Source organism: Leuciscus leuciscus (genome assembly GCF_965113295.1).
Source record: "Leuciscus leuciscus genome assembly, chromosome: 18".
Classification (NCBI taxonomy): Eukaryota; Metazoa; Chordata; class Actinopteri; order Cypriniformes; family Leuciscidae; genus Leuciscus; species Leuciscus leuciscus.
In genome coordinates, this window is record NC_138742.1 from 21,018,405 (window position 1) to 21,045,962 (window position 27,558).

Consider the following 27,558-nt stretch of genomic DNA (forward strand, 5'->3'; position numbering starts at 1 on the left):
GCTCTAAACCTCTCTTGCCATTCTTTAATGTCCTGAAATGGTCCTGGGCGTGTTTCACATTACCTGTTGTGGTATTATATTTTAAAATCATTTTTCTACAGTTCCTTATCTTTGACTTTAAAACTTGGACATAAAATGTCTTTTTTGTTTCATGGAAGGAAGAAAATGGAATGGCATTTGTGTGAATTATTCCTTTTACGTAAGCATACAAATGTCTTAATGTTCTGTTTCTGATGCACGCACACTGAGAGATGACGTGTCTAGTGGTCTAAGGGGTGGAGATGGATGTAGTGACCTGTCGTGTGGGTAGAGACACGTCCTGGGACACAGGAATAAGGAGGGGGTGTTTTTGTGTTCTGTTTTAATCAACTTCCTCTCTGTGCCACAGAACTTCCTGTGTGAGTTCCGTGAAAAGAGACTCACCAGCTTCCCCCCACCTCTAAACCGGAATGAGTGTGTGCATGTGCACGTGGGCGCTCATCTTACATATAGCGTAAGTTATTGCCACCTGCCACACTTCAGCATTCTCTCTCTCTACAGCCTGTAGTCATTTAGTATCTTCAGTATTTGTCTACAGAGTGTGACTGTTAAAATGTAGTCACTTCATTATGTTCAGTGGGGGTTTGGGTACCAATTCTTGGCTAGTTGGGCAAACATTTATGGGTCAATGACATGATAAAAAAATGTTTTGACATGCCAACCTGTTAATTTATTCAAAAATACATTAGAAATGCATAAAAAATGCAGTCTATGATTAACATATATTTATTATTATTTTAATTAATTAAATTTTTTATATTTAATCAAGATAAAGTAAAAAATGCCAGGGTGATACAATCTTGATATCATAATGAGGAAAAGAATGGAATTAAGTGGGCCGAAATGTTATTTCTTAGAAATATTTCATTTTTTGTTAATATTTATAAAACTTTTGTCTGCTGAAACAAAGCCCTGATATATGACTAAAATGCAGGGGGAAATGCAATAGAAATGGTCCATTGGTACAACTCCACAGAAGTGTGTTATTCATGAATTCATCATTTGTGATATTAGTAAAAAATAAAAAAAAACCTTAAAATATATTTTAAAACATTTTTGGAAATAATTATTAAGATGTGTACACTTACATGTATTCAGGATTTAAGATGTCATGTGGTGCGACTATTTAGTGATATTTTTTTCATTAATAATTCATGATATTTATAAATAATACTTTTTATCTTCAACAATAATAAAATCATTTTTGAAAATAATGATTTAGATGTGTACACTCACATGTATTCAATGTGTGAGGATATAGCCTATATTATTACTTCAAAACCAAATGACATTTTTAGATGATTAAATTGAAACTTTTCTCGAAAGTGGTATAAAAGTCATTTAAAACCATATGAAACCAAAAGAAATACAAAGCTTACATTTTCTAAGAGCTTAGCGCATGTTTTGCACTAGATATTTCTGGTTTACACTATTTTATGTCATTATATGGCTTCCACACAGCCACCAGCACATGATACTCAAGCGCAGCCTCTGAAGGGCAAACACAGACCGTCTGGATCGGTGAGGTCACCTGCCCTGGAAAACGCACTGAATTTTGCTCAAGCTTGTGACAGATTAAAAGATTTTAAATCTATGGCATGTCCAAACAAAAGTTCTAATGATTTAGGATATGGGCTTACATTTACACATAACGTGAAATATATCTATTTATGCTACAGTAATTTTCCATCATTAGAAACGAAGAAATGGTGACTTGTGAATCTCTGTGTTAAGATTACAGTATTCTTTGGGGATTGGAAACCAAAGCTCCCCTGTTCCCGACCCCGGTCCTGTATCTTTCTTTCGCTCTCCCCTTCCTCTCTCGTTCTTGTTTGATGTCACTGTAAGTGGAGTCTCTGGGTGGGCTTGGACGGTATCGGGTTTTGGACTGACTGACTGCTCCATCATGTTGTTTTCTGGCAACACTACAGACAAATGATCAAGACACATCCATTCCTTTGCTCCGTAGCGGAACAGAACGATCTGGATATGCCATATGCTGTTAAACGGCAACGGTCCTGGTTTCCATCCCTCCTGTACTGGCAGGTTTAAAGACATACTGTTGAGATTATCAAAAGTAGTTTAAGAGCAGAAACGACATCCCAGCTTCCAATGGGAAATCATTTATGTGTGTGTGAGTGTGTTTGTTTATATCCAGCATCTCCGCAATACGTGATAAAAATGTTAAGACACATTAATTTTGAGTATAGATTGGCCATTTGTTTTGGTAGACCAGCATGTGTGATTTCCGTACAGGTGAATTACTGTAGAGGTCAATTACACAGCGCCCTCTAGTGACTGACTACAGAATTGCGTTAAAACTGCCAACAGGATAACTCCTCTTGCAAGAAATTCTGATTCAGGTTGTTTTATCACTTGCACTGTGATTTAAAGAAAGTATTTGGACTGGGTTTTCAAAAAATCATTTTTTTCAATTAAATAAAAAATATCAACTTCTGTAAATAAAAGTCAGACCATATGGAAAATCTGTGATTCAGAATCAAATAAAGAAAAATAATCTTAGCTTTAGGATTTGAAAACAAAGAAACATTGTGATGTAAAAGGAGCAGAAAGTGTTTCAGATTATGCACAATTTCTTATTCACTAATAAATAGTGACATAATGTGACGCAACAAATAATTTTTGTACTAAGTACAATCTTATGAAGTTCATGTAGCTCGAGTGCTATTATCATAAAAACAAAATGAAGATGAACCTAATTTTACATCATTAATAGTATATATTATGTATCTTTTTTGTACTAATATTAAGATTTACTTCTCTCAAATATGCTGATAATAGTAAATTAAAGTTTTTAATTACATTTGTATGATGTAAAATATAAGCATTTTCACTAGTGGACTGAGAAGTTTGGATCCCATTGTTGCTTTGTTCGCAAAACACAGGTAGCCCATTGTTCTTTCCTGCGAGTTGCCATTTTATGATGACTGAGCTTGTTTCGGCAGTGTTGGATGTCTTTTGAGTTACATAAACATTTATGCAGCAGTATTTTTTAAAGGGAGATTCACCATGTCTTGTAAATCTGTCTCATTCTTTGAAGTCTTATCTGGCTCGAGACATTGATGGTCGTGCTGGAGTGATCCTATGGAATCCCAGGCCTGTGTGTGTGTGTGTGTGTGTGTGTGTGTGTGTGTGTGTGTGTGTGTGTGTGTGTGTGTGTGTGTGTGTCCTATTTTGCCAAGTGGGAGCTGTCCTGAGACCAATATCTTTGTGATGACCCTGGGACAACAACTGCCTCAGCCAATCAATGTTTATGATGTCATCACCGTGTGCCCCCCATCGAGTCCGCCAAATAAAATAAATAAAAAAACACCTATGCCAAAGCGCACAAGTTAAAAGGTAAGACCAATGGCTTTTTACATTCTCCTATTAGTTAACATCAGTCTTCTACTACGGCTGCTGATGTTAAAATTCATATTTGTTTTTAGATTTATGATTAATGGATTTATAAATTTTTGGTAAAATAATAATGAATGTATTATTTTATGGACACTGATTTATTCTGTTACATGATGTTGTCCTCAGACCATCATATTAATATGTTGACCTCAAGTCATCACTGATTTATTCTGTAACATGATGTTGTCACAAAAAGGATATTTCTCACTAAATACATAATCAGACAAGTATTGGCGCTTTAATATATCAATGTACAAGGGTAGATTATATATGATAATAGGTTTAAATTCAATTGGTTGACACATGCCTGCAGTGATTTACGCTGGGTAACAGAAATGAACTTACTTCAAGTGTGTGGATAGATACCACATGACACGGAATCGGTTTGCAAATTGTGTTTTGTGGTTTTAATGTCCCACTCTCCTTTCACTCCCCTTGAAGCTGCAAATGCACTGTAATCAACAAAATCACAATCACCACTAACATCCAACTCCAACAGTTCATTTTTAAATAAATACTTTGGTCATCATCTACTCATACCCATGTCAGTCAAAACTGTATTCCAGTTGTTGCGTCCTCGTAACAAAGCTAATCTACAGATTACTCTAGTCATGTGAGCATGACTGTGCAAGAGTGAGTCTGTATACTGTAAATAGTGCAAGTTGTGAGGCAGTTGGTTAGAAATCGATCAGCTTTAAAAGGACTTAATGAGGCAACAGTGTTAATAAAGGGTAGGTACTGCCATTTTACATAATTTGGCCCTTATAGTAGATTTTCGCCCATTAGATGACTGATATCACTATAGTAAACAAAACAATAAATAGCTACCACCAGTGTTGAGCAACTGCTTGGCACTGCCACTCTGTGACACTCATGTGAGATGCAGCTCATCATGGTGTCAATCTTTTTTATTCATAATTTGAGCATGTAATAAAAATAGTTTTTTGTATTTTGCCTTGAATGTTGTAATATGTTAATCTTAACATACTTATGATGCTAGCATAACATTTTAGTCAGATTTGTTAACTTTCATGGGTTTTGTGGTGTTTAAGACACATTGTTAAATAAAATAGAAACATTTGGAAGTGGTGATTTGGCAGATAACTAAGATTTTTGTATAAAGACAGAAGTAAAATAGAATCCATATGTGAAAATGATTTATCCTTAAAAAGGTTTGACTCACAAAAAAGCTCCAATGATTGCCTACCTCGAGATAAGCGCCAAACATCTCTTGCCCCTTTCAAAATGTTATTCTGTAATTCTGAGAAATAGAATAGAAATCAAAGGAGTAAAATATAACCTAGTGCATATGACAGTCATCTAGAATCTGAATGCTGTTTAATTAAGCTTACTGAAACCTAGCAGCAGCTATTCGTTAACATAATACCTAACAAAAAAGAAATGCTGGTCAGTGCCTGAGAATTTACATGCACAACACCTGGGCGATCCTGATTTAAGGTAGAGGGATAAAATATTTTCCTTTTTAACAGAGTTGAAGAAATAAAAATGTTTCAAATCAATTATATATACTGTATAATATAATTCAAATTATTGCTGGTAAAATTACACTTAGCTTGCTAAGGACATTACATATGGAATCCATGACCTGAAAATTTCAAGGAAAAATTGTGAGGGAAAAGTATTGAACTGCTCTATATTTTGAGTCAAATAGAAATGTTGTAAGTCATTTATCATCAGTCCTGTTCTAGACTGGACCTTTAAGGTACAAAATGCCCAGATGTTGGAGGCATGTTTTGGTGCTAGACAAGAGCCAACACACAAAGCATGTTATTTATTTTTTATGCATTCTGGGGTTAATTTCCCAGTTTGTTTATATGTATTTCAGTGTTTTTCAGCATCTGACTAGCAAAGAAATGTCTTTGTGAAGCGCATGCAGAACTTCAAAACAAATTTGAAGGCTAAATGCTAGTCAGAGGCCATGGTTGTTTGTTTTGGTGGTAGGGTAAGTGGACGGGAAATAAGTGTAAGAATTTGCATAGCTTACTATAAGGATATTAAGTTACCTCGGTCAGAAACCTTGTTGTCCTCCATTAAAGTTTAAAACTTTCCACTTGTATATTATATGGCCCCACACTTCCTATTGTGAACTTTGGCCTTTTATTTTGGAGACCTTAATGCCTTAACATCTACAAAGATGAAGAATAATTAATAGATGACACATTTTGCAAGCACAGTGGGTTTTCATGAACAATAGAATTGTCAATAAATCTATAAAAATAAAATGTTTTAATGTCAAATCAATAAAATGTAAAATGCCAATCTGATAACATTGCAAATGTATGTTTAAAACAACATGCTGTGATCTCTTGTAGCTTACAAAGAAGCAGCCTCTCCCCCAACCGCCAGCAAGGTTGTGTTAGATTTGAAAACATGTTAAAAATAAAACATGATTAAATTACATTAAATAAAGTAAAAATCATCCCTTCCATTGTGTGCTCTTATTGCCACTTGGTGTCCTTTAGCCTAAATACAGAAGCAATGATAAAAGACTTATTATAAATATGATTATTTTACAGATAGGTCTACTGTGAGGTTATATCATGAGGGAAGCAATTTTTGGAGCACATTTTATGTTATTGATCTGGAGTGTTGACTTGAGGTCCATATATTCATATGATGTTATATCATGTTATAGAATAAATCAGCTAATTCAAATGTCTCTCCCTGGAGCTCGCAGTGAATCGCGCTGTACTGTCTGACAGAGCTGAATGGTCAGTACGACACGCAAATGCTAACGTACTTGTAGAGATTTTAGGAAACTTTTCTGTGACAGAAAATGAGCTCGCAAAAGGCCAGGGTTTAGGTTTTTTTTTTTTTTTTTTTTTTGCTAGGCACACTATAAAACATATAAACATCTAAACAGTATTTTCATCTTTTTTGTCTTTTTGGGGGGGGGGGGGGGGAGAACAATGCTGATCAATTTTGGCTGCCAATTAACTCGCCAATGCAAGCTAATGTTACTGTTAACGTTATTACTTCGATGGTGTAAAAATGCTATTCTAAAAACAAATATGAATTTAAACATCATCAGCCGTAGTAGAAGACTGATGTTAATTAATAGGAGAATGTAAAAAGCTGTTGGTCCTACCTTGTAACTTGTGCGCTTGTTGGCACTTGGCAGAGGTGTTCTGCGATGATGACATCATAAACGTTGATTGGCTGAGGCAGTTGTTGTCCCAGGGTCATCATAAAGATAGTGGTCTCAGGACAGCTCCCTACTATGAGGGGCCCCCAGGAGACCCTGCTACATATTTTACTGTTGAATGATTGTCAAGTCATTAATCAAATTTAAAAGGTAAAAACAAAATTCTTAGTCTTTTGAAATTGTAAATGACATACATTAATTAGTCATTTAAAAGTAATTTAGAAATTTGAATTGTTTCGTTAAAGGGATAGTTCACTTTGAAATTAATTTTTGGTATGTTTTAGCTTACCTCAAGGGCATCCAAGATGTAGGTGTCTTTTTTTCCGCAGTAGTTTAAATTTTGATATTTTTAGGTCAAACCGTTCTTGTCTGTCAGTCATATAATGCAGGTCTATGGTCATTATCTCAAAGAGCATGCACAGAGTCCAAATTAAAACAATTCCCCGTCGTCCAAATTAAACAATTCCCCATCGTAAGTACACATTGATGGCCTAAGACACGAAACGAGCGGTTTGTGTGAGAAAACGAACAGTATTTATATCGTTTTTACCACTTATACACAGCCATGTCCGAGTGATCTGATCTGACGTGTGCGCAGACTGGTGCATAGATATATACACCAGATGTCGCCTTGTCTACGGCAGTTCATTGGAACGAATGTCTTTAAGGCGACATCTAGTGTATATATCTATGCACCAGTCTGCGTACACGTCAGATGTCCGCTCGTTTCGTGTCTTAGGCCATCAGTGTGTACTTACGATGGGGAATTGTTTAATTTGGACGACGGGGAATTGTTTTAATTTGGACTCTGTGCATGCTCTTTGAGATAATGACCATAGACCTGCATTATATGACTGACAGACAAGAACGGTTTGACCTAAAAATATCAAAATTGAAACTACTGCGGAAAAAAAGACACCTACATCTTGGATGCCCTTGAGGTAAGCTAAAACATACCAAAAATTAATTTCAAAGTGAACTATCCCTTTAAGGGGCATCACTCTATTATTAGAGTGATTAACTATTATTAGTAGCAACAAAAAAAAAGGGTATGTCCCATGTCTAGCATCTGTGCCTGTGCGTTTTAACAAACTTGTTATTAGCAGGAAAGGGTATTCATTTATTTATTTATTTAAAAGCCAGAGCATTTTTAAACACACAACTCAACTTCAAGTCATGACAAGTAATTACACACCCAGTAATTTGCTGTACTTGCTGTAATAATTTTGCAGACTTATTACAATAAAAGGCAATATTTAAAAGGCAATCCCTAACCTTATTCATTATCATATCTGAATAATGATGAATGGCTCCTGGTTAAATCCCATAGGCCAAAAGACTTAAAACATGCGCTATTACACCTCACAGTGGACATAAAGCAAATCACATCTCTGAGCACTACAGTTATACTGTAGCATATTGTTTGGTGTTTGAACCCAGAGAAACCAGTTTGCTAGATTTCCTTTGAAGATTGTTGTGGCCTAGTTGCTCTCTATGGCCCTCTATAAATCATTAATATATGTCAAATAGTAATTTGCCTATCCCGGCATAAACAGACATGATTTGTTCTAAGTTATGTTGTTATGGTTTGTTATATTCTCCAAATGAAATAAAATTGAACCATTTTTGTAATTGTTGCTCTCCCCTTATTTATAGTTTATTTTATTGCCATTGTTATTTACTCTTATCTCTTATTTTAATATTGTTATTGTTGCTGCTACATGATGTATGGTGACCTTGAGTGATTTGAAATCTGCCTTAAGTAAAATGCATTATTATTATTATTATTATTATTATTATTATAAAGATGGCACATAGAGCTGGTTTAGTGTATTGTGAAACAGTGTGCTATAAGCAGCACATGACTCTATTGCTGTCCTCTATGTGTCCTCATTCAGGAGGAGACCCACAGCTCTCTGACTTGGTCTACTGCGGAATCAGAAATCAACGGACAGACAGTACCAGCATCTGTCTTGCTGCATTAATGAATAGCTCATGCTGGACCAGAGCCCTGCTAGTCCATCATATTTAATAAGCATAAAGGTGACCTGGTCTGTTAATTCTCCTATAGACCCAAGTTTATTTCAGCCTCAACACTCCGGACTCTTTGTTGTGGAGTATTGAGAGTTGTGAGCCCTAACTTTAAATGCATCTGCCAGGATACATAAAATGTGTCTCTATCTTGAAGCTTATGCGCAGCACCAGATTTTTAATGATTCACAGATTTTTTGTACTGATTTTGGTTGGGAAATCTGTGGAAACTAGAGGGTTTAAACATGGGTAGATGGAACTGAGTGTGCTATAGATTTATTATATCAGTAATCTGATAACCTGTAAGACAGGACAGGGTTCTATCGATGGGTTGTTGGTTGGATGGAGGTTGATCAAAATGTGAGCTTACAGTCAATTGTGAAAAAGGGGTGGGTTTAAGCAGACTAAATGATTGGAGAAGTCCAACATGCGTCACCAGAGAGAAGGTTGAGGTAAAAAAAAGGTCAGTAGCATGCATTTACAAAATATATAAGTTGAATTTTCATTTCATGCCTTCTTAAAATATATAGGCCTATATTGGTTTCGTGTACAGTAGTAAAACAGGTTTTTGGCGCATGGTTTACATTCCACAAATTAATCATGCTTTCAGTCTAACCTTGGGTTTTCTATATTATTACTGTGGTTTTAGAACAAATACCATACTTGAACTAAGGTTACTTAAGTAAAACCATTATGAAAATGTGCTTAATATGGATTTACTACAAATAACATTGTGGCAAGCAGGGCGGGGCTGAGAGCCGTGAGAGAAGGGCGTGAGGCTAGTGGCGATTGATAATGAGCGTCACCCGCACGCCACACCAGCCTTGTATCTCACGGAGGAGTTTGGGAGGCATTAAAGGGGGAGCGACGACAGTGAAGGACGAGAGAGGACCAGGCCTGGACTATTTTACGTTATGTTTTGTTAAAGGTACAATATGTAAGAATTTTGCATTAAAATATCCCAAAATCTCAAGGCCAGTGTTATATATTTTGTTAAGTTGATTACTTACAATATCCCAAATGTTTCCAACTATTTTTAAATCGTGAGAAAATTGCGATTTTATCCAAGGAAACGGGGCGTTAGAACAGGGGGAGCTGGGAGTCGCCAGTCAATTGCGTTATATCCGCGTTACCCTCGGTTTCCGCTCGTACTGCGTGGAGTCCTGGACAAATGCGGAAGTTGTAGTTGTAGCGTCTATCAAGCTACAAACTTTAGCTTGTTTCTTGCAGTCGTTATGGTACACAATTATTCTTTACCGATTGCTGCTGGTTCTGTCGACAAAGCATGCTTAATTTTATATTTTCCAAATGTAGCATTCGGTAATAGTTATGTTTATGTAAGGAAAGTATTATTGCTTTAGATTTGTGTTTAGTTTATTGACATTGTTTATCATGTCTGGTGTTTATGGCCATGTAAATAAACATAGCATGTGTTATACATAAAGATTAATCAGTATTTTGGCAAATGATGTGGGCATGTTCGAATGTACTTTTACAACAATTGTTTAGAACACGTAAAACTGCCCCGCGTTATCACAACAATGAATTCAACAAATACAGTAACATCTATGATAACCAATTTAGTATTAAACCTTACTTTTCTTGCGGTTAATTCATTTTAATGAAATAAAAGTGTGATGAGGTTTAAGAGTCAGGAAGGAAGAAGACAGGGGTCGGCCTTTGCTTTAAAATAAAGCAAAACAAACAAAAGCCGCGCACAACGCGCATTCACCGTGGCAACCGCGACGGCTCAAAACAGTTCAAAAATGAGAGCTCGGATCCACCGGTTCTCTTTCTCTGCGTCCAATTTTCTCTCCAGTCTCTCTCTCGTTCCAGCGCGGCTTATAAGCTCTCCACGCCAATAATACTTTGCACTTGATCTACTTGCTCGTCTCTTCTCTCTCCCGTTACAGACCGCGCTGAACCACGCCCCCCTCGCCACAAAAAGCATGTCATTAAACGCAACATTTATAAAAATAGAACTTAGCCTCATCCATGAACATGATTTTTCGATTCCCGTCTGACTGATTTACATCCACGGTGGAGTTTAAAACGACAGTTCCCATCATTCCACTCTCCTTCACATCGTCATCAAGCTACGCCGTTGTTGTTGTTTGGAATGTAGCGCCCTCTAGCGGCAAAAAAATTCTTGCATATTGTACCTTTAATGTGTGCGGCAGTCGTCCGTGAGGGGCGTTCGCTTTAACTTTCGTTTTGTGCTTTGTTTATTTTGATATATTAAAATTGTTGTGAACGTTTGCCAGTTCCCGCCTCCGTCTTTCCTTATCAACATACCTTGCTAAGTTGGTGCCGAGACCCGGGAGGAAGAAGGAACGCGCTGTCATAGAGCCCTTGCCGCTGTGGGGAATCTGCGGTGCCGTCGAGCATGGCTGTGCAGAGTCTGCCGCCTTGGATGCTCGAGGCGGTGTGCTGGAGTTAGTTTCTGGGGGGACGGACTTACTCGTTGCCGGCCGCCTGGGTTCTGGAGAGACGGCTTCCGTCCATGAGGGAGCGGAGAAGTTGCCGCCGTTCACCTTGGGCCGGAGCCTGCTGCCGTCCGCTATGATGGGGAGGTTCACCCAGCTGGTGGAGGACCGGATGGCAGTGCATTTTGGGAACCGGACCAATAATTTTGTTCTTCTTTTCCTCTCTCCCCTCTCTCATCTCTGTCGCTCCTTATGCTTCTGTCTCCTTTTCTTTCACCTCGTGGTCCTTACCCCCAGGTGCCACAGCCGCCATGACTGGCCCCATCCGAAGGAGGAGGGTGGGGTAGAGCGCAGGCATGTGTGGGAAGCAGGGCGGGGCCAAGAGCCGTGAGAAAACGGTGCGAGACCAGTGGTAATTGATAATGAGTGTCACCTGCATGCACCGGGCCTAGATTTTACATTATGTTTTGTTTGTATGTGCGGCAGTCGTCCATGAGGGGCTGCCTCTTACTTTCATTTTGTTGAATAATGTTTGTTTGTTTTATAATTCAAGTCTTTAAATGTTCGCCGGTTCCCGCATTCTTCTTCCCTGAACCATAATATCTTGTTACAAACATGCACTCATGCACTCACAATTGGATTGAGATCTTGAGACTGTGGAGGCCATTTGGGTAACCAGAGTTAAGAAACCAGTTTGAGATGATTTGAGCTTTGTGACGGTGTGTTATCCTGCTGGAAGTAGCCATCAGAAGATGTGTACACTGTGGTCATAAAGGGATGGACATGGACAGCAACAGTACTCAGGTAGGCTGTGGCGTTTAAACAATCCTCTATTGGTACTAAGAGGCCCAAAGTGTGCCAAGAAAATATCAACACACCATTATACCACCACCAGCAGCCGGAACCATTGATGCAAGGCAGGATGGATTCATGCTTTCATGTTGTTCAGGCCAAATTCTGTCCTTACCATCTAAATGTTGTAGCAGAAATTGAGACTCAGACCAGGCAACGTTTTTCCAATCTTCTATTGTCCAATTTTGGTGAATTGTAGCCTTAGTTTCCTGTTCTTAGCTGACAGGAGCGGCACCGGTGTGGTTTTCTACTGTAGCCCATCTGCTTCAAGGTTTGATGTGTTGTGTGTTCAGAGATGCTCTTCTGCAGACCTCGGTTGTAACTAGTGTTTTTTTTAGTTACTGTTGCCTTTCTATCAGCTGGAATCAGTCTGCCCATTCTTCTCTGACCTCTGGCTTCAACAAGGCATATTATCCCACAGAACTGCCACTCACTGGATATTTTCTCTTTCTCAGATCATTCTCTGCAAACCCTTGAGATGGTTGTGCGTGAAAATCCCACTAGATCAGCACTTTCTAAAATACAGACCAGCCTATCTGTCACCAACAAGCATGCCACGTTCACCTTTCTTCCCCATCTGCTTAGTTTTAACTTCAGCAGATAATCTCGACCTATCTAAATGCATTGAATTGCTTCCATGTGATTGGCTGATTAGATAAGTGTTAACGAGCAGTTCAACAGGTGTACCTAATAAAGTGGCCAGTGAGTGTAAATTAACTATCGTTACTATAGTAAAACCATGGTTAAATGTGTGGTTACTTTGCTTTTACTCCAAATATCATTGTTTTTACACTAGCTACTATAGTAAAACCACCATTAATTTTTCTAAAGGTGCACAGTAGGGCATTTGAGTCACCTTAAAAAGAGTGTATGGAGGAATCTTAGGAACCTCAAATGCTGCTTCAATGTTTTGCAAAGCAACATATGACGTCTTGATACAGATCATTCGGTTTGATAATTATTGTCATAAAATATGAGGATTTAAAAAGACACTAGGGAATGTACATAGTAAATAAACACAATAAATGTTTTCATGCCCCAGCAATGAAGTTGAATAAAGGCCTCTGGTTCCTTGAGATTGAAAGAGCAAATCAAAGCAGAATAAAGCGGCTTTGTGTGTCTAAAGGTTCTCTATATCCTTCTGAGGATTTTTTTTTTTCTTTGTGGTCGGGCAGGTTTAGTGGGATTTCAGCAGGACCGGTTTATCCAGGGGAGAACTGGTGTTTGTGTGCCGCCGCGAGGAACTGCTCAAACCTGTTCTCCTCGTCAGTGGGGAGGAGCGGGAGGAGAGGAGCGCAGGGCGTATTAGAAACTCTTCTTTACCTTTCCTGTGTATGTCTTTCTCATTCCCAATAGTTTTCCATCCGATGTAACTCTCCGAGGGGCTCCGGAGGACACTGGTGTGACGAGAAGACCGACAGCATCGCGTGATTGGCAGGTGACGTGATTCACGTCCACAAGGTGGCACGGGGTGAGTGAACTCATTTCTCCTGAACACACTGTATCGATCAGGTGTCATTCGTTTTTGGTAGATATTTATTGCTCTATTGCATGATGTGATCAGTCATCAATAACGCAACACATATTTTCACACCCATATATTTCCAAATGAAACACAGTCACCCATTCAAGCTATTTCAGTTGGGTGGAGTGACTTAATATTTCTTCTTTATTTGATCAGTGATATGAATTCATCTGGTCGTAGTATTGCGTTTAATTCCATCTGCGTCTATCTAATTTTCTTATTAACATTATTGTTTCATGTGTTTTTCTGTTTCCTATTAACTGGAATATTGAGAATATTAATAATCACAGGTATTTTATGATAAACGAGAATCTTTTTTTAAACAAAACTATTCAAAAGTAATAATTGAATGCTAATAAAAATGTGTCGGTTAACTTTGTATCATAACCTCAGTACATGTTCACAAAGTTAAACATTTTACTTGCAACTTCCTCTCTCTCTCTCTCTCTCTCTCTCTCTCTCTCTCTCTCTCTCTCTCTCTCTCTCTCTCTCTCTCATGCCCATGGTTGTAGGCCTATACCATGTGATTTTAAACTGATATTCCTCTGTTGACTTCAGCATGTAAAGCATGTACAACACAAACATCCATCAAATGCCAAAAAAACAAAAAGCAAGCAAAATCATAGCCAGTGATTGCGTAATGCCAGACCTGATCCACCAATCATTGTACATTGTAATATTACAATGTGCATTGATAATATTATCATTATGCCTCAGGCCTGCTCAGAATCAACCTTCACATCTTGCTGACTAACTGACTGATTTTGTATGTTTTAGATCAATTTACATGTAATATGTAATATGCCACTTTTTAGTGACACCATGTATGACCTCTGACCCCAAAATGTCAAGGGCACTGAGAGTCAGGGCTCAGATCTAATCTTTATCACCTGTTTGTGTTTGCAAAATCTTTTAGTAATCATATTTGCAAAGTCAGCTCAAAGCAGTGGGTTTAAAACATTAGCGTGTGTATGTGTGTGTGTAGATGTGTGTGTGAAATGTGAAGTTTGCAGATCTGAGAGACAGGTTCCCTCTTGCTCCCGCTGCTGTAACGTTCACAACTGTTAGCTAACATATCCTGACATGTAGAGAGAGTGAAGGAGCAGGCGAAAATCACTCAGATCAAAATGCAAAAACGATTGTATGGGGGAAGGGTGGAGGGGGGGTGTAACCACACCCTCTCAAGAGCCCTCAGCAGCAGGTTGTGTATCTCTGCAAGCAGAAGTCTTGCAGACGGGGTGTAAACCTGTAATTAGCTATAGTAATGTATTTAGATGTTTATATGAAGCTTTGCTGCACATTTCCCACTTTGCATTTGAAATTAAACACCCTGCACTCAGAAAATGTGCTTGTTTGCAATCAGTTTTAAGACAAGTTATGCACTCTTACACTGTAAAAAATGTTATGATCAATAAGTTATGACAACGTATGCTTTTACATTGCTTTAACTCATTAGTTATTAAGTTATACAAGATTCAACTCTTAAGTCAGTTTAATGTCATTTAAGTTGAAATGACTTAAACTTCCAAAAAGATTGTACTTACAGTGCAGGAAAACGTTTGTATCTGGCATCATTTACAGTGCCTAGCCTAAACTAAGTGTCTGTTTTGACTGTCACAGTATTCATATACAGCGCCATTCAAAAGTTTGGAGTCGGTAGGTTTTTTATGTTTCTGAAAGTCTCTTATGCTCATCAAAGCTGCATTTATTTGATAAAAAATACAGTAAAAACAGTAATATTTTGAAATATTATTACAATTTAAAAGAACTGATTTCCTATTTGAGCATTTTTTTAAATGTAATTTATTCCTGTGACGCAAAGGTGTATTTTTATCATCATTACTCCAGTCTTCAGAGTCACATGATCCTTCAGAAATCATTCTAATATGATGATTTGATGCTCAGAAAACATTATTATCTTATTACTATTATTATTATTAATGTTGAAAACCGTTGTGAGCAGCAAAATACTTTTTGTGGAAACCATACTTTTTGGGGGATTCTTTGATAAATAAATTAAAAAGTTTAGTAAAACGTCATTTATTTTAAATAGAAATCTTTTGCAACATTATAAATGTCACTTTGATGGGTCATGTACTGACCCCAATCTTTTGAACAATAGTGAATATATCAATTATGTATTCACATTTCAGCACATTGCAAACATTCTATGTGACTAAGCCTTTACGTCAATCATGACAATCGTCAGGAATCGTTTAGTTTCAGTGCTCTGGTAAAGGTTTCTGAAGCATTCATTTATAAGACGAACGAGTGGAGGTTTGTAGATAGCACAGGTCAATAAAAATAAGGTGAATGTTATATGTAGATGTTAGTGTAGTAAGTGTCGAATTGAACCCTTCGGCGCATTACATGGGTCATAAATAAACGTCCAGATCCTGTTTGTTTTTTAAGTGTTAGCACACACACATGTTGTGAAAAAGCCATCTCTCCTTATTTCTTACTCTCTCACTCTCTCATTTACACACACTCATAAATGCATACACAAATAAAGTTAGGCCTACAGTGCTCACCTTGCAAAACCGGTTTAGCAAGACCAGCCTTTAATAGCCTTGGTATAAATTCAAAAGTTCACCCAGGGCAACGGCAGAAAGTGAACTGGCACCAATTGTTCTCTAATCAAGATTTGATTGAACAAATCTGCCTCTTGTTTATAGTTTTCACATTTTTTCCCCTTCCTATCCCTATCCGTAGGAAGACGAGTCAAGTGGCAGGTGTGCAGGAACACCAGCATGGCTGTGGAGAGCTTCTCTGAGCTCCTGCAGAAACTGCGGGAGGTCCATGACCATGAGTTAGAGGGTAAGACCACCCTCCTTTTTTTGTCTTGAACAATCTTGACTGAGATTCCACCAAAGCATGCATGACTATATCTGTATTACTGACACAAAATATGGTCAAAAACTCGGTTTAATATAGATGCACAGAACAACAATCAACAGTAAAAACATATTTACATCACTACAAAAAAAGATAAGGGGCCCTATTTTAACGATCTGAAACGCAAGTGTCAAAGCGCAAAGCGCAAGTAACTTTGTGGGCGGGTCTCGGCGCTGTTGCTATTTTCCCGGCGGGATAAATGACTCTTGCGCCAGGCGCAAATCTAAAATGGGTTGGTCTGAAGTAGCTTCATTATTCATAGGTGTGGTTTGGGCGTAACGTGAAATAAACCAATCAGAGCGTCATCTCACATTCCCTTTAAGAGCAGATGCGCTTTTTCCATAGCGGATTGCTATTGTAACGGCGGATTTGCCAGGCGCGCGCCAGCAGCGGTTCACAGCCAAGGAGAGCAACGCTCTCGTCACGGCCGTAAAAGAGAGAAGTTACATTGAAATGGAGAAACCCACCCAAATTAACTTCGGTTAATTTGGGTAAATGTGTAAGCTAGATGTATGCTTTTATAATAAATTGTTTATCTATCTATCTATCTATCTATCTATCTATCTATCTATCTATCTATCTATCTATCTATCTATCTATCTATCTATCTATCTATCTATCGTAATAATGTATGATTTGCAAAAATGAAAACTGCTGCTTCTGTGTAGATGAGAGAATCAAAGTGCGCGTTGTGCACACGCTACATTGATTATGGCCAAGCATGCGCCCTTAAAATAGCCTATGAATAACATGCGCAACGCGCCACTGACTTTAAACTATTTTTTCCTGGTTAGTGGCGCAATTGTTTTCTAAACCTGCAAAATAGCAAGAAGGAACGTTTGCGCCGGAACACGCCTCTTTGCGCTGATCCGCCCCCGGGAGCGCAAGTGTATTTCTTAGTTAACCGACGTGCTTCTGTGGAGGGAAAAGTCCGCTTTGCGCGGGTGCAAAATAGGAATGATACATGCGTCGGTGTACAAAGTCACTTGCGCTGGGTGCAAGATAGGGCCCAAGGTGTGGTGTCATTTACAGTTCTCTGAGTTCTCTGTGGTGTAATTTATCCAGATTTCGCAATAGGAATCTTCGCAATTGGGAGTTTCGTGTGAGGGCGAAAAAGTTCCCGACGCAGATTTTGCTCGTGCTCAAATTCACCTCATAGACCAATAGAGAGCTTCTTAGTTTGACAGTGACTTCTGTGAGAGTGTTGCTTCCATGCATCCAGTGTTGGGGCGCATTACATTTAAATTTACAACAAAATATCTGAGTTCAAATAAGTAACGCAAGCTACTTTGTTTTCCCGTTTATTGACTGACACCTCTCCTGACTCCATGTTGAGAGAAATCGGAAGTGAGGAGACGTTGATAAACATGATGCTTATTGTAGTTCTACATTAATGTGAGCATTTTCTCATCTCGTTTGCATAAAAACAGATCCAGTGTTCCTCAAAATTAATAAAAAATGTGACTGCAAACTATTACGCGAACCTGCAATAATTAAATATGTTCAATTACACAAATATACTTTATGTATTTAATCTCACTTTAGTAACCAATGTCTTTGCTGCTGACCTTCGATGATCCACTTCAACCATACTTGTAAGCAAAAATGAACTACATCACATTTTTTTGTTGCTGAAGTAAGAGTTTTGAACTTTCTTCTCCTGCGTCCTATTCTTCTTTAATTCAGAATAGCAGCACAGCTTATTTTGGTTTGTTTGAGCTGCGCCATCTACTGTACAGCCGTGAATTTGCATTTCCTTCAGCCTGAGGCTTGTTCATTTCACATTTAGTCTGATAGGGTCTTTACATTTGCCAAAAATAGATTTTTTGTTGTTGTTGTTGTTGTTGTTAAAAACAAACAAGCAAGCCCAGCCCAAGTTAGAAAAAGGCACGCAAAAGTAACGTAACATCACTTTCCATAAAAAGTAACTAACGCAATTAGTTTTATAGAGAGCAACACAACAGCAAACAAAAAAACAACACAACAATAACTGCAAAAAATATCGAAACAATAAACAACAATTTATTCATTCTGCAATGCATGCTATGAGCTCGCAAACTCTTTAATAAATCTGCAACATTGCTTAGTATGAAATTGACACTTCTTTTTAACTTTTTTTTAACACAAGAAAATATGATCATATAACACCGATTTTATCATCACTGCATTGGTTACCTATAAAGTTCCGTATTAATTATAAGGTATTGCTACTGACTTATAAAGCCCTAAACGGCTTAGCTCCAGTCTATTTAACGGATCTTCTATCACCCTATAATCCATTGCGCTCTTTAAGATCACTAAATTCAAGGCTTTTGGTCATACCTAGGATATCCAGAACCACCAAAGGAGGGAGAGCATTTTCACATTTGGCTCCAAAACTCTGGAATAGTCTTCCTGATACTGTTCGTTGCTCAGACTCGCTCTCCCAGTTTAAAACTAGATTAAAGTCGCATCTCTTCAGCCAGGCATTCACATAATCCTACAGTTCAAACTACAATCCGGCCTCTAGCTCATAAATGCCAGAGGAGAACTGGCCCCCGACTGAGCCTGGGTTCTCCCAAGGGTTTTTTTTTCTCCATTAGGTCACCTGATGGAGTTTTAGGACACCATTAGGTCACTTGATGGAGTTTTAGGACACCATTAGGTCACTTGATGGAGTTTTTCGGTTCCTTGCCACTGTTGCCTTTGGCTTGCTCAGTTGGAGATATTTTGGGGATATTTAATTTAATTTTATCAATCAATAAATTCCTCTTGAAACAAACTTTGTTGTATTATTTTAATTTAATACTGTGAAGCTGCTTTGATACAATCTGTATTGTGAAAAGCTCTATACAAATAAACTTGACTTGACTTGACTTGACAAAAGGAGATAGTTTAATGAATAATGGTGGGGTGAATTCACATTGTGACTGACATTAATGCCTAAAAAGTGTAAAAAAAAAAGAAAAGGACCTGACCATGATATTTAAACACTTAAATCATAACTGCCTCCACTGCTTTCCTTTGTGCCATCCAGCGCTTCACACTCCAGTTGTCCAGATTCACTATGTATGTTTCTCTCTCTCTACAGTGTGGCAGGAGAAAGTACTGGAGCTGACAAATAAAAAGAATATGTGAGTGTGAATACCTTATATTTCAAGCTAAAATCGACTGACATCAATTTGACGTCCGTGTCATTAATGTTTTATGTGCTTTCTGTTGTAGCGATACAAAGCGCATGGAAGAACTTTTCAACAGGAACCAGCAGATGAGAGAACAGCAGCGGATTCTCACTGAGAACATCAAACAGCTGGAGAACAGGTTTGTGAGAGTTCATTCGTAAATGTAATCTCACATACCGCTGCCTACACTGGACGTGTCTTGTCATTCCTCAGGTTGCGGGCCGGATTGTGTGACAGGTGTACAGTCACTCAGGACGTGGCTAAAAAAAGACAACAGGAATATGAAAACTCTCAGCTCCAGAGTCTACAGCACATCTCTTTACTGGGTGAGCTATAAATAGAACCTTTACGTGAAGAAGAAATAGTGTCATTGACCAAGTGTTGTTATTGTTAACTAAAACTATTAAAACCAATATAAAAATCTAATATAAATATTATATGTAAACAATAGAGTTGAAGTTTGTCGAAGGACTTAAAATGATTAAAATTTTAACTAAAATGAAAACTGCAAATATTAAAAAAAGAATACTAAAATAACACTGCATTGACCATGTTAATTCCTTTTACACAAAAGGTCAGACTTTTGGGCCCAACTGTATATACAGCCAAACCAAAATCTATTCAGACACCTTCAACATTTCTCACATTATTACAGTTTATTCGCTATAGTTTAGAAAATGGTAATCAAATATGACAAGAACTGAGTTATCAAATCAGTTGATATTTCACTGGTTTTGGCAATCCTTCTGTTAGCTTGTATTACAAATGAATTAGGTTGAATAGCTGTCAGCTGTTAAAGGCAGGGTAGGTAGGATTTTTCAAAAAAAAAAAAAACATTCCAAATTTGTTTAAACTGTCTTTATATACCAATACATAATTAAAATGTAAGTACTCTGAAAAAGAGAGTATAAAAATCGAGTCTCTGTAGACCTTTTAATCTGCAATAAACACAACTCATTATTTCCATTCACTCCACCCCCTCCCTTCTGAGCTCCTTCCAAAGCCCCAAAACTGGTACCCCAAAACACATGAACGCGCGACGCCAAACGCTCAGGCTCAGCTGGAAGACGCATTTATTTACCTGAGACGAGTGGAGAGGAAGGAGCGCAGTGCAATGCAGTGACATCATGTCAGAATCACATGTAATAAAATACCTAACTTTATCACTATAAATATAAACAAATAAGATGGGTTTTAGTAGGCTACTCACTATCAAGCTAGCATATCGATACTGGTAAAGTTTAAAATATATTTTGTTTGATTCGGTAACGAGCTATATTTATAGGTAACGAGCTATATTTATAAGGCAAAGCTAAAAACAGTTTGCATTGATACACGTTTTTCCATTACCATCAGTTACACTGTGATGAAGGTGAATTTCGTGTAAGATTCATAATAGGCTACGGTGTTTTGCATGTAAGAGTTTCCATGATGAAAACATTGTTGACTCTGATGAGGACTAAAGTTACACTCCGGAGACAAGCCTACCGCATCGTCGGTTCGAGGACAGGTCCGGGGTCGAGGGCGAAGCAGAGGAGGTCGTTCAAGAGTGCGGGCAACCAGGGTCCGAGGAAGTAGTTTTTGCCTTGTTTGCCTTCGCTGACTGCATATGCAGGTGCTTTGAATTTTGAATGCTCTTTCTCTGCCATAATTTTACTCTTCGTAGGTTTCGCGCCTCTCTTGCACTCCTCAAATCAAACGGGTGCGTGCGCATATGGGCAGATCTTGTAGCAACAGTGGTGGTAGCCATGGTTGCGAGAGTGAGTGACAGTCGCCCAAACCAATCAATTGTTTCGTCCCGGATGGAAATAATGAGCTGTGTTTATTGCAGATTAAAAGGTGTACAGTCACTCGATTTTTATACTCTCTTTTTCAGAGCACTTACATTTTAATTATGTATTGGTATATAAAGACAGTTTAAACAAATTTGATTTTTTTTTTTTTTTTTTATCCTACCTACCCTACCTTTAAAGGAGCCGTATGTAAGATTGTGGCCCAAACTGGTACTGCAATCACTTTCAAATGACTGTAGAGCGGTGTATCCCCTCCCCCTCCCCCCTGACTCGAGGTTGCCAGATAGGCTGCAGGATCCAGCAGGAACGTAGGCTGACACATAGATGTGGTAACTAGAGCAGAGCTGGCAACCCCGATGCCGAAACACTACTGACTTCGTGATTGGTAGATAGGTGGAGGATGGAGTATCAGGCCAAAACACAACATGACAACATCAACATCAGCTGAGGGCTGCAACTTAACTTTTTAAATGACAATATCCTGGCCGGACTACTGTTGTCAGTGATATAAGTATTTGAAATGAACATGATTTCTTAATGTCTAGTGACATATCAGGGCCATTTTATGATTAATTGAAATACATTTCTTACATACATTTCTTACTTAAATTTAAGTACACAATTAGATAATACCAATTTAGGTCAACAAATTACCAAGCAATGTTTAAAGGAACCGTATGTAAGAAATGTATTTCAGTTAATCATAAAATGGCCCTGATATGTCACTAGACATTAAGAAATCATGTTCATTTCAAATACTTATATCACTGACAACAGTAGTCCGGCCAGGATATTGTCATTTAAAAAGTTAAGTTGCAGCCCTCAACTGATGTTGATGTTGTCATGTTGTGTTTTGGCCTGATGCTCCACCCTCCACCTATCTACCAATCATGAAGTCAGTAGTGTTTCGGCATCTGGGTTGCCAGCTCTGCTCTAGTTACCACAGCTGCAGCTACAAACGTGTTGGATAAAAAATGCCAGCCTATCTGGCATCCTCGAGTCAGGGGGGAGGGGGAGGGGGTACACCTCTCTACAGTAATTTGAAAGTGATTGCAGTACCAGTTTTGGCCACAATCTTACATACGGTTCCTTTAATATTGTTCAGTCTGTGGTGTAATAAGGTCCTATTAGAAATGAAAGAAAAAACACTTAAGCAAAACATGGTCAGGTCAAAGTGTCTGGATCATTTTTGGTCCCAAATTTGTATAAATTTTACTGGTTAGTCCACTGTATGAAGAATTTTTGGGTATAATATGTCACAGTTTACTTTATTTTGCTATCCTCACTTACATAAATTAACTATAGTGTCCTGCACCCACTAGTAAAAAAAAAATCTAAAATTATATCTGGTGTCTGAATAATTTTTTATTTGACTGTATAAATGTGACAAACACACATGATAAAATGTTTAAAATATTATAAAACCACAACATTCATGGGTCAGTCCCCCTTTATAGTTTTTACTTTATTGTTATGGAGTTTTTCACAGAGGAATATATGAATATTAAAGATATTCCTGTTTGTTCACTGCTGTAGTGAGTGAGATGAATGCCCTAAAGAAAGAAAATGACAGACTGAGAGAGGAGCTGAAGGGCTTGAGGGATCAATCGAAGTGAGTTCTTGGCATGCATCCTTGGCATTTGTGTGCAAGCATTTCCTGTTGTTTATCATGGGAAAGTTCAGGTAGTTATGCAACACTGGCCAACATACTCCGGTCTGCACCAAATGGTCACTTTGCCTTGCGATCATGTATTGCATATAATAGTCATGCATGAAAATACAAACTTCCTCCTTTACCTTTCAGTCGGCAGAATGGTCATCCAGAGGACACAATCACCCCAGAGATCAAGATGTCACCTGACACAGCAGCGGCTGCTGTGACTCTACTGACCTCAGGGCTGAAGTCCAGCAAACCTCCACCAGGGGACGCCACTGTGCCTGGAGCGACTGTCAAACAAGAGACGCTCAACAGCCCGACTGACAGTCAGGGTAAGTTACAGTAGACATTTCTGACATATATGAAAACCAATGCTATATACTATACAGTACCGGTCAAAAGTTTGGAAACATTACTATTCTTAGTCTCTTTGGGACCAAAAATTATTCCGTTTTTTTTTTCTTTAATTGCTAATGGGACCTTTTTACACCACAGACTGAACAAAATTAAGCATTGCTGGTAATTGGTTGACCTAAATTGGTATTATCTAATTGTGTACTTAAATTTAACAGCTGACAGCTATTCAACCTAATTCATTTGTGAGACTAAACCAGTGAAATATCATCTGATTTGATAACTCTGAGTTCTTGTCATATTTGATTACCATTTTCTAAACTATAGCGAATAAACTGTGATAATGTGAGAAATGTTGAAGGTGTCTGAATACATTTTGGTTTGACTGTATATACAGTGTAGGAAGTTCTTTGCATGTTCCCAACTGTACTGATGAAAACATCCTTTTTCTAAACAGAAAACTCATCTGAACACAGATTAATGCAAAGCTGGGGCAAGGCTTTTTCATTTGTAAGCAATAATTTGTTCTTCAAATACTGTTTTTGCGGTTACAAGTTGGTTGTTTCATCAAAAATCTTGTTTCTTTCTGTTCCCTTATGTCTCGTTGGTTGCTGAAATGTGTGTTTCTATCAGGAATCTAATAAGACCATGTTGCCCACCTCAAGCCCTGTGAGATGGGGGAACGAACACGGCACTGAAAGGAGGTGAGACAGGCAGACGAAACCGACGCGTTGACACTGGAAACAGACAAAAGATTGTGACCCATTTTAATGCTTCTCCTCATGTGTCCACAGACCTGCCAGCGTGGACTCGGTGGAGCACCGACATTCCCCTTTGTCTCCTCTTGTCCCATCTCCTCTTAGACTACTGAAGAACAATCCTATTTTTTCTTCTGCTGCCTCTGAGGAACGTATCAGCCGGCAACATATCCACGCCCCCGTCCCCTACCGGCCGCTTCCGATCAAGACGGGTGGCCTGTCTATCCCATGGCCACTCTCTGAATCCACTGACTGGGTAACAGTAGAAGCGGCCGGCTCTGGTGTTAGTAGTGGGATAGCGGGTAATTCAAGCCAGAGCCCATTTTTAAGCTCAAGCATACTACGTTTCCCTAAACTGGTCCCACCAAGCAGCGCCCTCCAGTCTCGCTCGCACGGCTCAACGCCTGGCGGCCCGCGGCCCTGGTCCCGCAGAAACCTCCCAGAACATGTAGAGAGTAGAGAAAAGAAAGTGACAGAAGTCCCAGAAAGGGACAGAAGTATAGCGCCGCCCCAGTGGAGAGCCTTTGCCGCACAGTCAGAGAGGATTTTTGGCGAGAATTTAAGAGAGGAGGAAGAGGACGCGCCGCTGGACCTGTCCGAGTCAGGACGCTCAAAAAGCCAAGAGAAAGAGAAAACGCACTCACAGAGCGACGCATCTTCGTCTCTGTCTTCCTCACCACCTGGTACCCTTTCATCGTCGTCTCAATGCCCATCGAGCCCTCAAAGTGACCAGCAGACAGCAGATAATAATACACAGGTAGACTTCAAATGATGCATAAAAACCTCCTCAATAAAGCCATTCCATTGGCTGAGCCCGATTAAAAAGTATAGAGTATCATGGTAACATGATTTTTAAATAATGAAAATGTTAATTATACTTCAACAAACATAATTATAAATTGCACATCACATTATATTACCAAAGCTAAAGATTGTGAAGTTCAACGTTTCTTTTTTTCTTTTTACAGTTTCTGTCTTCGGTTTGCAAGCTAACAGCTTTGCCCAGTTATCTCAGCTAAACCACAATATCACAACAAATGAAACGTTTCTCTTTCTTCAGTTTTCTTTCTGGAAGCAAGCTAACACCGTAGCCTGACAGCTTAGCACAGTGCTAACTGGTTAAGAAAAGCTGCTTCGATTAGCTAGAACAAGATGGCAATAACTCACTATGTATCAAGCATTGAGGAAGGGGCATATATAGGATCTTGCACGACTAGTGGTCCCTGCTCGGTAACATGAAAAGGTTACTCCTGCTTTGGCTTGGTTTAGAACTATTTAGAACAAATAAACTAAATTTCTAAAATGTCAGTTACTCAATATTAACTTCCTGTTTATAAAACTCTTTTAATAGTTGTGTTATATACTGTAACTAACATTTCTCTGTGCTGTGCTTGTTCATGGAGCCCTGCACATGAAATATAGAAAAAAAATGTATACAACCACAAATCAAAAATTAGAGGCCACATTTTATTCATTTGTTCCCTCGTTTTAATTCAAACATGTCCATTTTGTGCTGATTTGTAGCCATGATGTTTTAGTTTAGCATGGCTAAAGTTTAATTTGCCTAAAATGAACAAATTAATTATTTTTGGGACCGAATTCTTAATTTGTGACCATGATTTATTACATTTTATTTTAAATGTCATGTGCAGTGATATATGTCTGTATTAATGAGTATAAAAATAAAACTGACTGTGATGTTTACACAGCAGGAGGAAGCTCAAGAAAGATGTAAAGAACAGGAAGAGGTAAAGCAAGGTGAAACATCTCAAGCCGCTGAAACCTCTTTCAGCTCAGAGAACAAGAAAATCCCTTCATTAACCCTTTCCCTCCAACCAGGTAAAGCTTCACTCTCATTGGTCAGTTTAAGTTTAATCCGACTGTGTTTAATCGATATGTTTTGCTTTCCAGTTGTGGTTATGGAGCCGCTTAAAGCTGGAGGACAGGTAAACTCAGCATTGAATTAATGTTATGTCATTATATTGCATGCAGCTTTACTTGAGGTTTTCAGATATTATGAGATCAGTTGTGAATTTTTGTGTGGTCACTGATCTTTTTTGAAGATCACTGATCTTGGGAGCAGACCAATGGAGCAAGAGGAGAAGGAGAACAACAACCATGAAACAGGCAGAAAAAGACCTGGGCAGGATACTGATGGTGAGAGGTCATCTCTTATTCATTCAATAAATGCGTTAAGCATCTTCTGAAATTTCACTTTTGACTCATTGTTCCGTCTTAGCTATTTTCCTGCGCTCGCTAAAGGAGAAGAAAATACGGCTGAGCAGAGGACCTCAAGGAAACCATGCAGCCCCAGATCAAGGATGAAGGTCTCTTTTCATTTTTGCCATGTTTATGTCAATTGTCTGTCCTTAGTATTTCCATGAACACTGACAGTTTGCTTCATATATTCATTTTCTTTTCTTTTTTTTTTTACAGGCAATGGATTCTACTACAATTAATTTACTGTGGTTATTAAGCCAGCCATTTTTATTTCACCCTTCATCACCAGCCACCAAGTCCAAATCACTGGGGTTCACTTTAGTTTCCCAGAAAAACCAACTCTAGACTTTAACTGCACATCTATCAACATAATTCTCATGTATCAAACAGAATGCATACTGCAGTGCACACTGCAATTCAATTAGATCTATTATTATTGTGTGCAAATAGTTTGTGTATATAAGCCGCAAACCTTCAGCTCACAAATACAGAATATGTTCCTTCAATGGGCAGATTATCCAGTAATCTTTCGCTGCACTACAACAGGAAGCCAGCTGTCAAGGGGGCTGTCAATAAACTTATCAGCTAGATTGTTTTCTTTTTATTTTGCCGGTTTCCTCTTTCTTCATTTATACCATGAGTTATTAATAATGTACATATAATTGCTTGCTTTCTTGTTTTGTTACAATTCTCAAGCCTACCCTCAGTTTGTGTTCATTCTCTCTTCCGTGCGAGAGCTGTCACATCTCATCTATTTTTGTCTCTGTCTGAGCACCATGGCCTGCTTCTTGTAGATGTGACAAAATGAAAAACCATCGGCTTCCCCTTTTTGGTTTTTTTTTTTTTTTTTGAGATGTCAAGCATATATTTTGTAATAGTGAATTTTCCACTTGCAGCTGTAAAAGCTTTCAGAGTGTGAAAGGAGGAAGGTAAAACTGTGAAGAACAAAGTCTACTTTTTTTTAAACTTTCTGTAGCCTACCATTACTTTAAGCTAGTCTTATACCTTTTGCTTTTATCTGAGGTAAAACTATTTTGGAGATATTAGTTATGCTACAATTTGTTGTTAAAAATGGACACATAAATAAAGGTATTTTGATGGCTTACCAAGGTTTCCATAGACAATTTTTTTTTTTTTTTTTTTTTTTATCAATGGCTGTGGTCATACCTTGAGAACTAAACGGTTTTGGATGTGGGAAACACCTACAGTGCTGCAGGAAGAGGGTAAATCATTTCACCGTAAAGAACAATCATTGCTTTGC

The 27,558-nt window shown here is 38.4% G+C and overlaps 1 protein-coding gene across 1 annotated transcript; it reads left to right on the forward strand.

Moving 5' to 3' along the window:
- Positions 1-13,218: 13,218 nt before the first annotated feature.
- Positions 13,219-27,257, forward strand: rbbp8l (retinoblastoma binding protein 8-like). Its single transcript, XM_082144355.1, has 15 exons — positions 13,219-13,405; positions 16,172-16,276; positions 19,425-19,467; positions 19,559-19,654; positions 19,729-19,841; positions 22,845-22,920; positions 23,113-23,297; positions 23,777-23,829; positions 23,953-24,023; positions 24,114-24,834; positions 25,787-25,916; positions 25,989-26,023; positions 26,141-26,234; positions 26,317-26,404; positions 26,514-27,257. The coding sequence occupies exons 2-14, from the start codon at positions 16,210-16,212 to the stop codon at positions 26,400-26,402; spliced, it is 1,770 nt and encodes a 589-aa protein (XP_082000481.1). The 5' UTR covers positions 13,219-13,405; positions 16,172-16,209; the 3' UTR covers positions 26,403-26,404; positions 26,514-27,257.
- Positions 27,258-27,558: the final 301 nt, after the last annotated feature.

Excerpts from the sequence above, each read along its gene's own strand:
- rbbp8l (XM_082144355.1), top strand. The coding sequence starts at position 16,210 with ATGGCTGTGGAGAGCTTCTCTGAGCTCCTGCAGAAACTGCGGGAGGTC. Across the intron at positions 19,468-19,558 it reads CTGACAAATAAAAAGAATAT|CGATACAAAGCGCATGGAAG; the intron begins GTGAGTGTGAAT and ends TTTCTGTTGTAG. Across the intron at positions 23,298-23,776 it reads CAGCCCGACTGACAGTCAGG|AAAACTCATCTGAACACAGA; the intron begins GTAAGTTACAGT and ends TTTTCTAAACAG.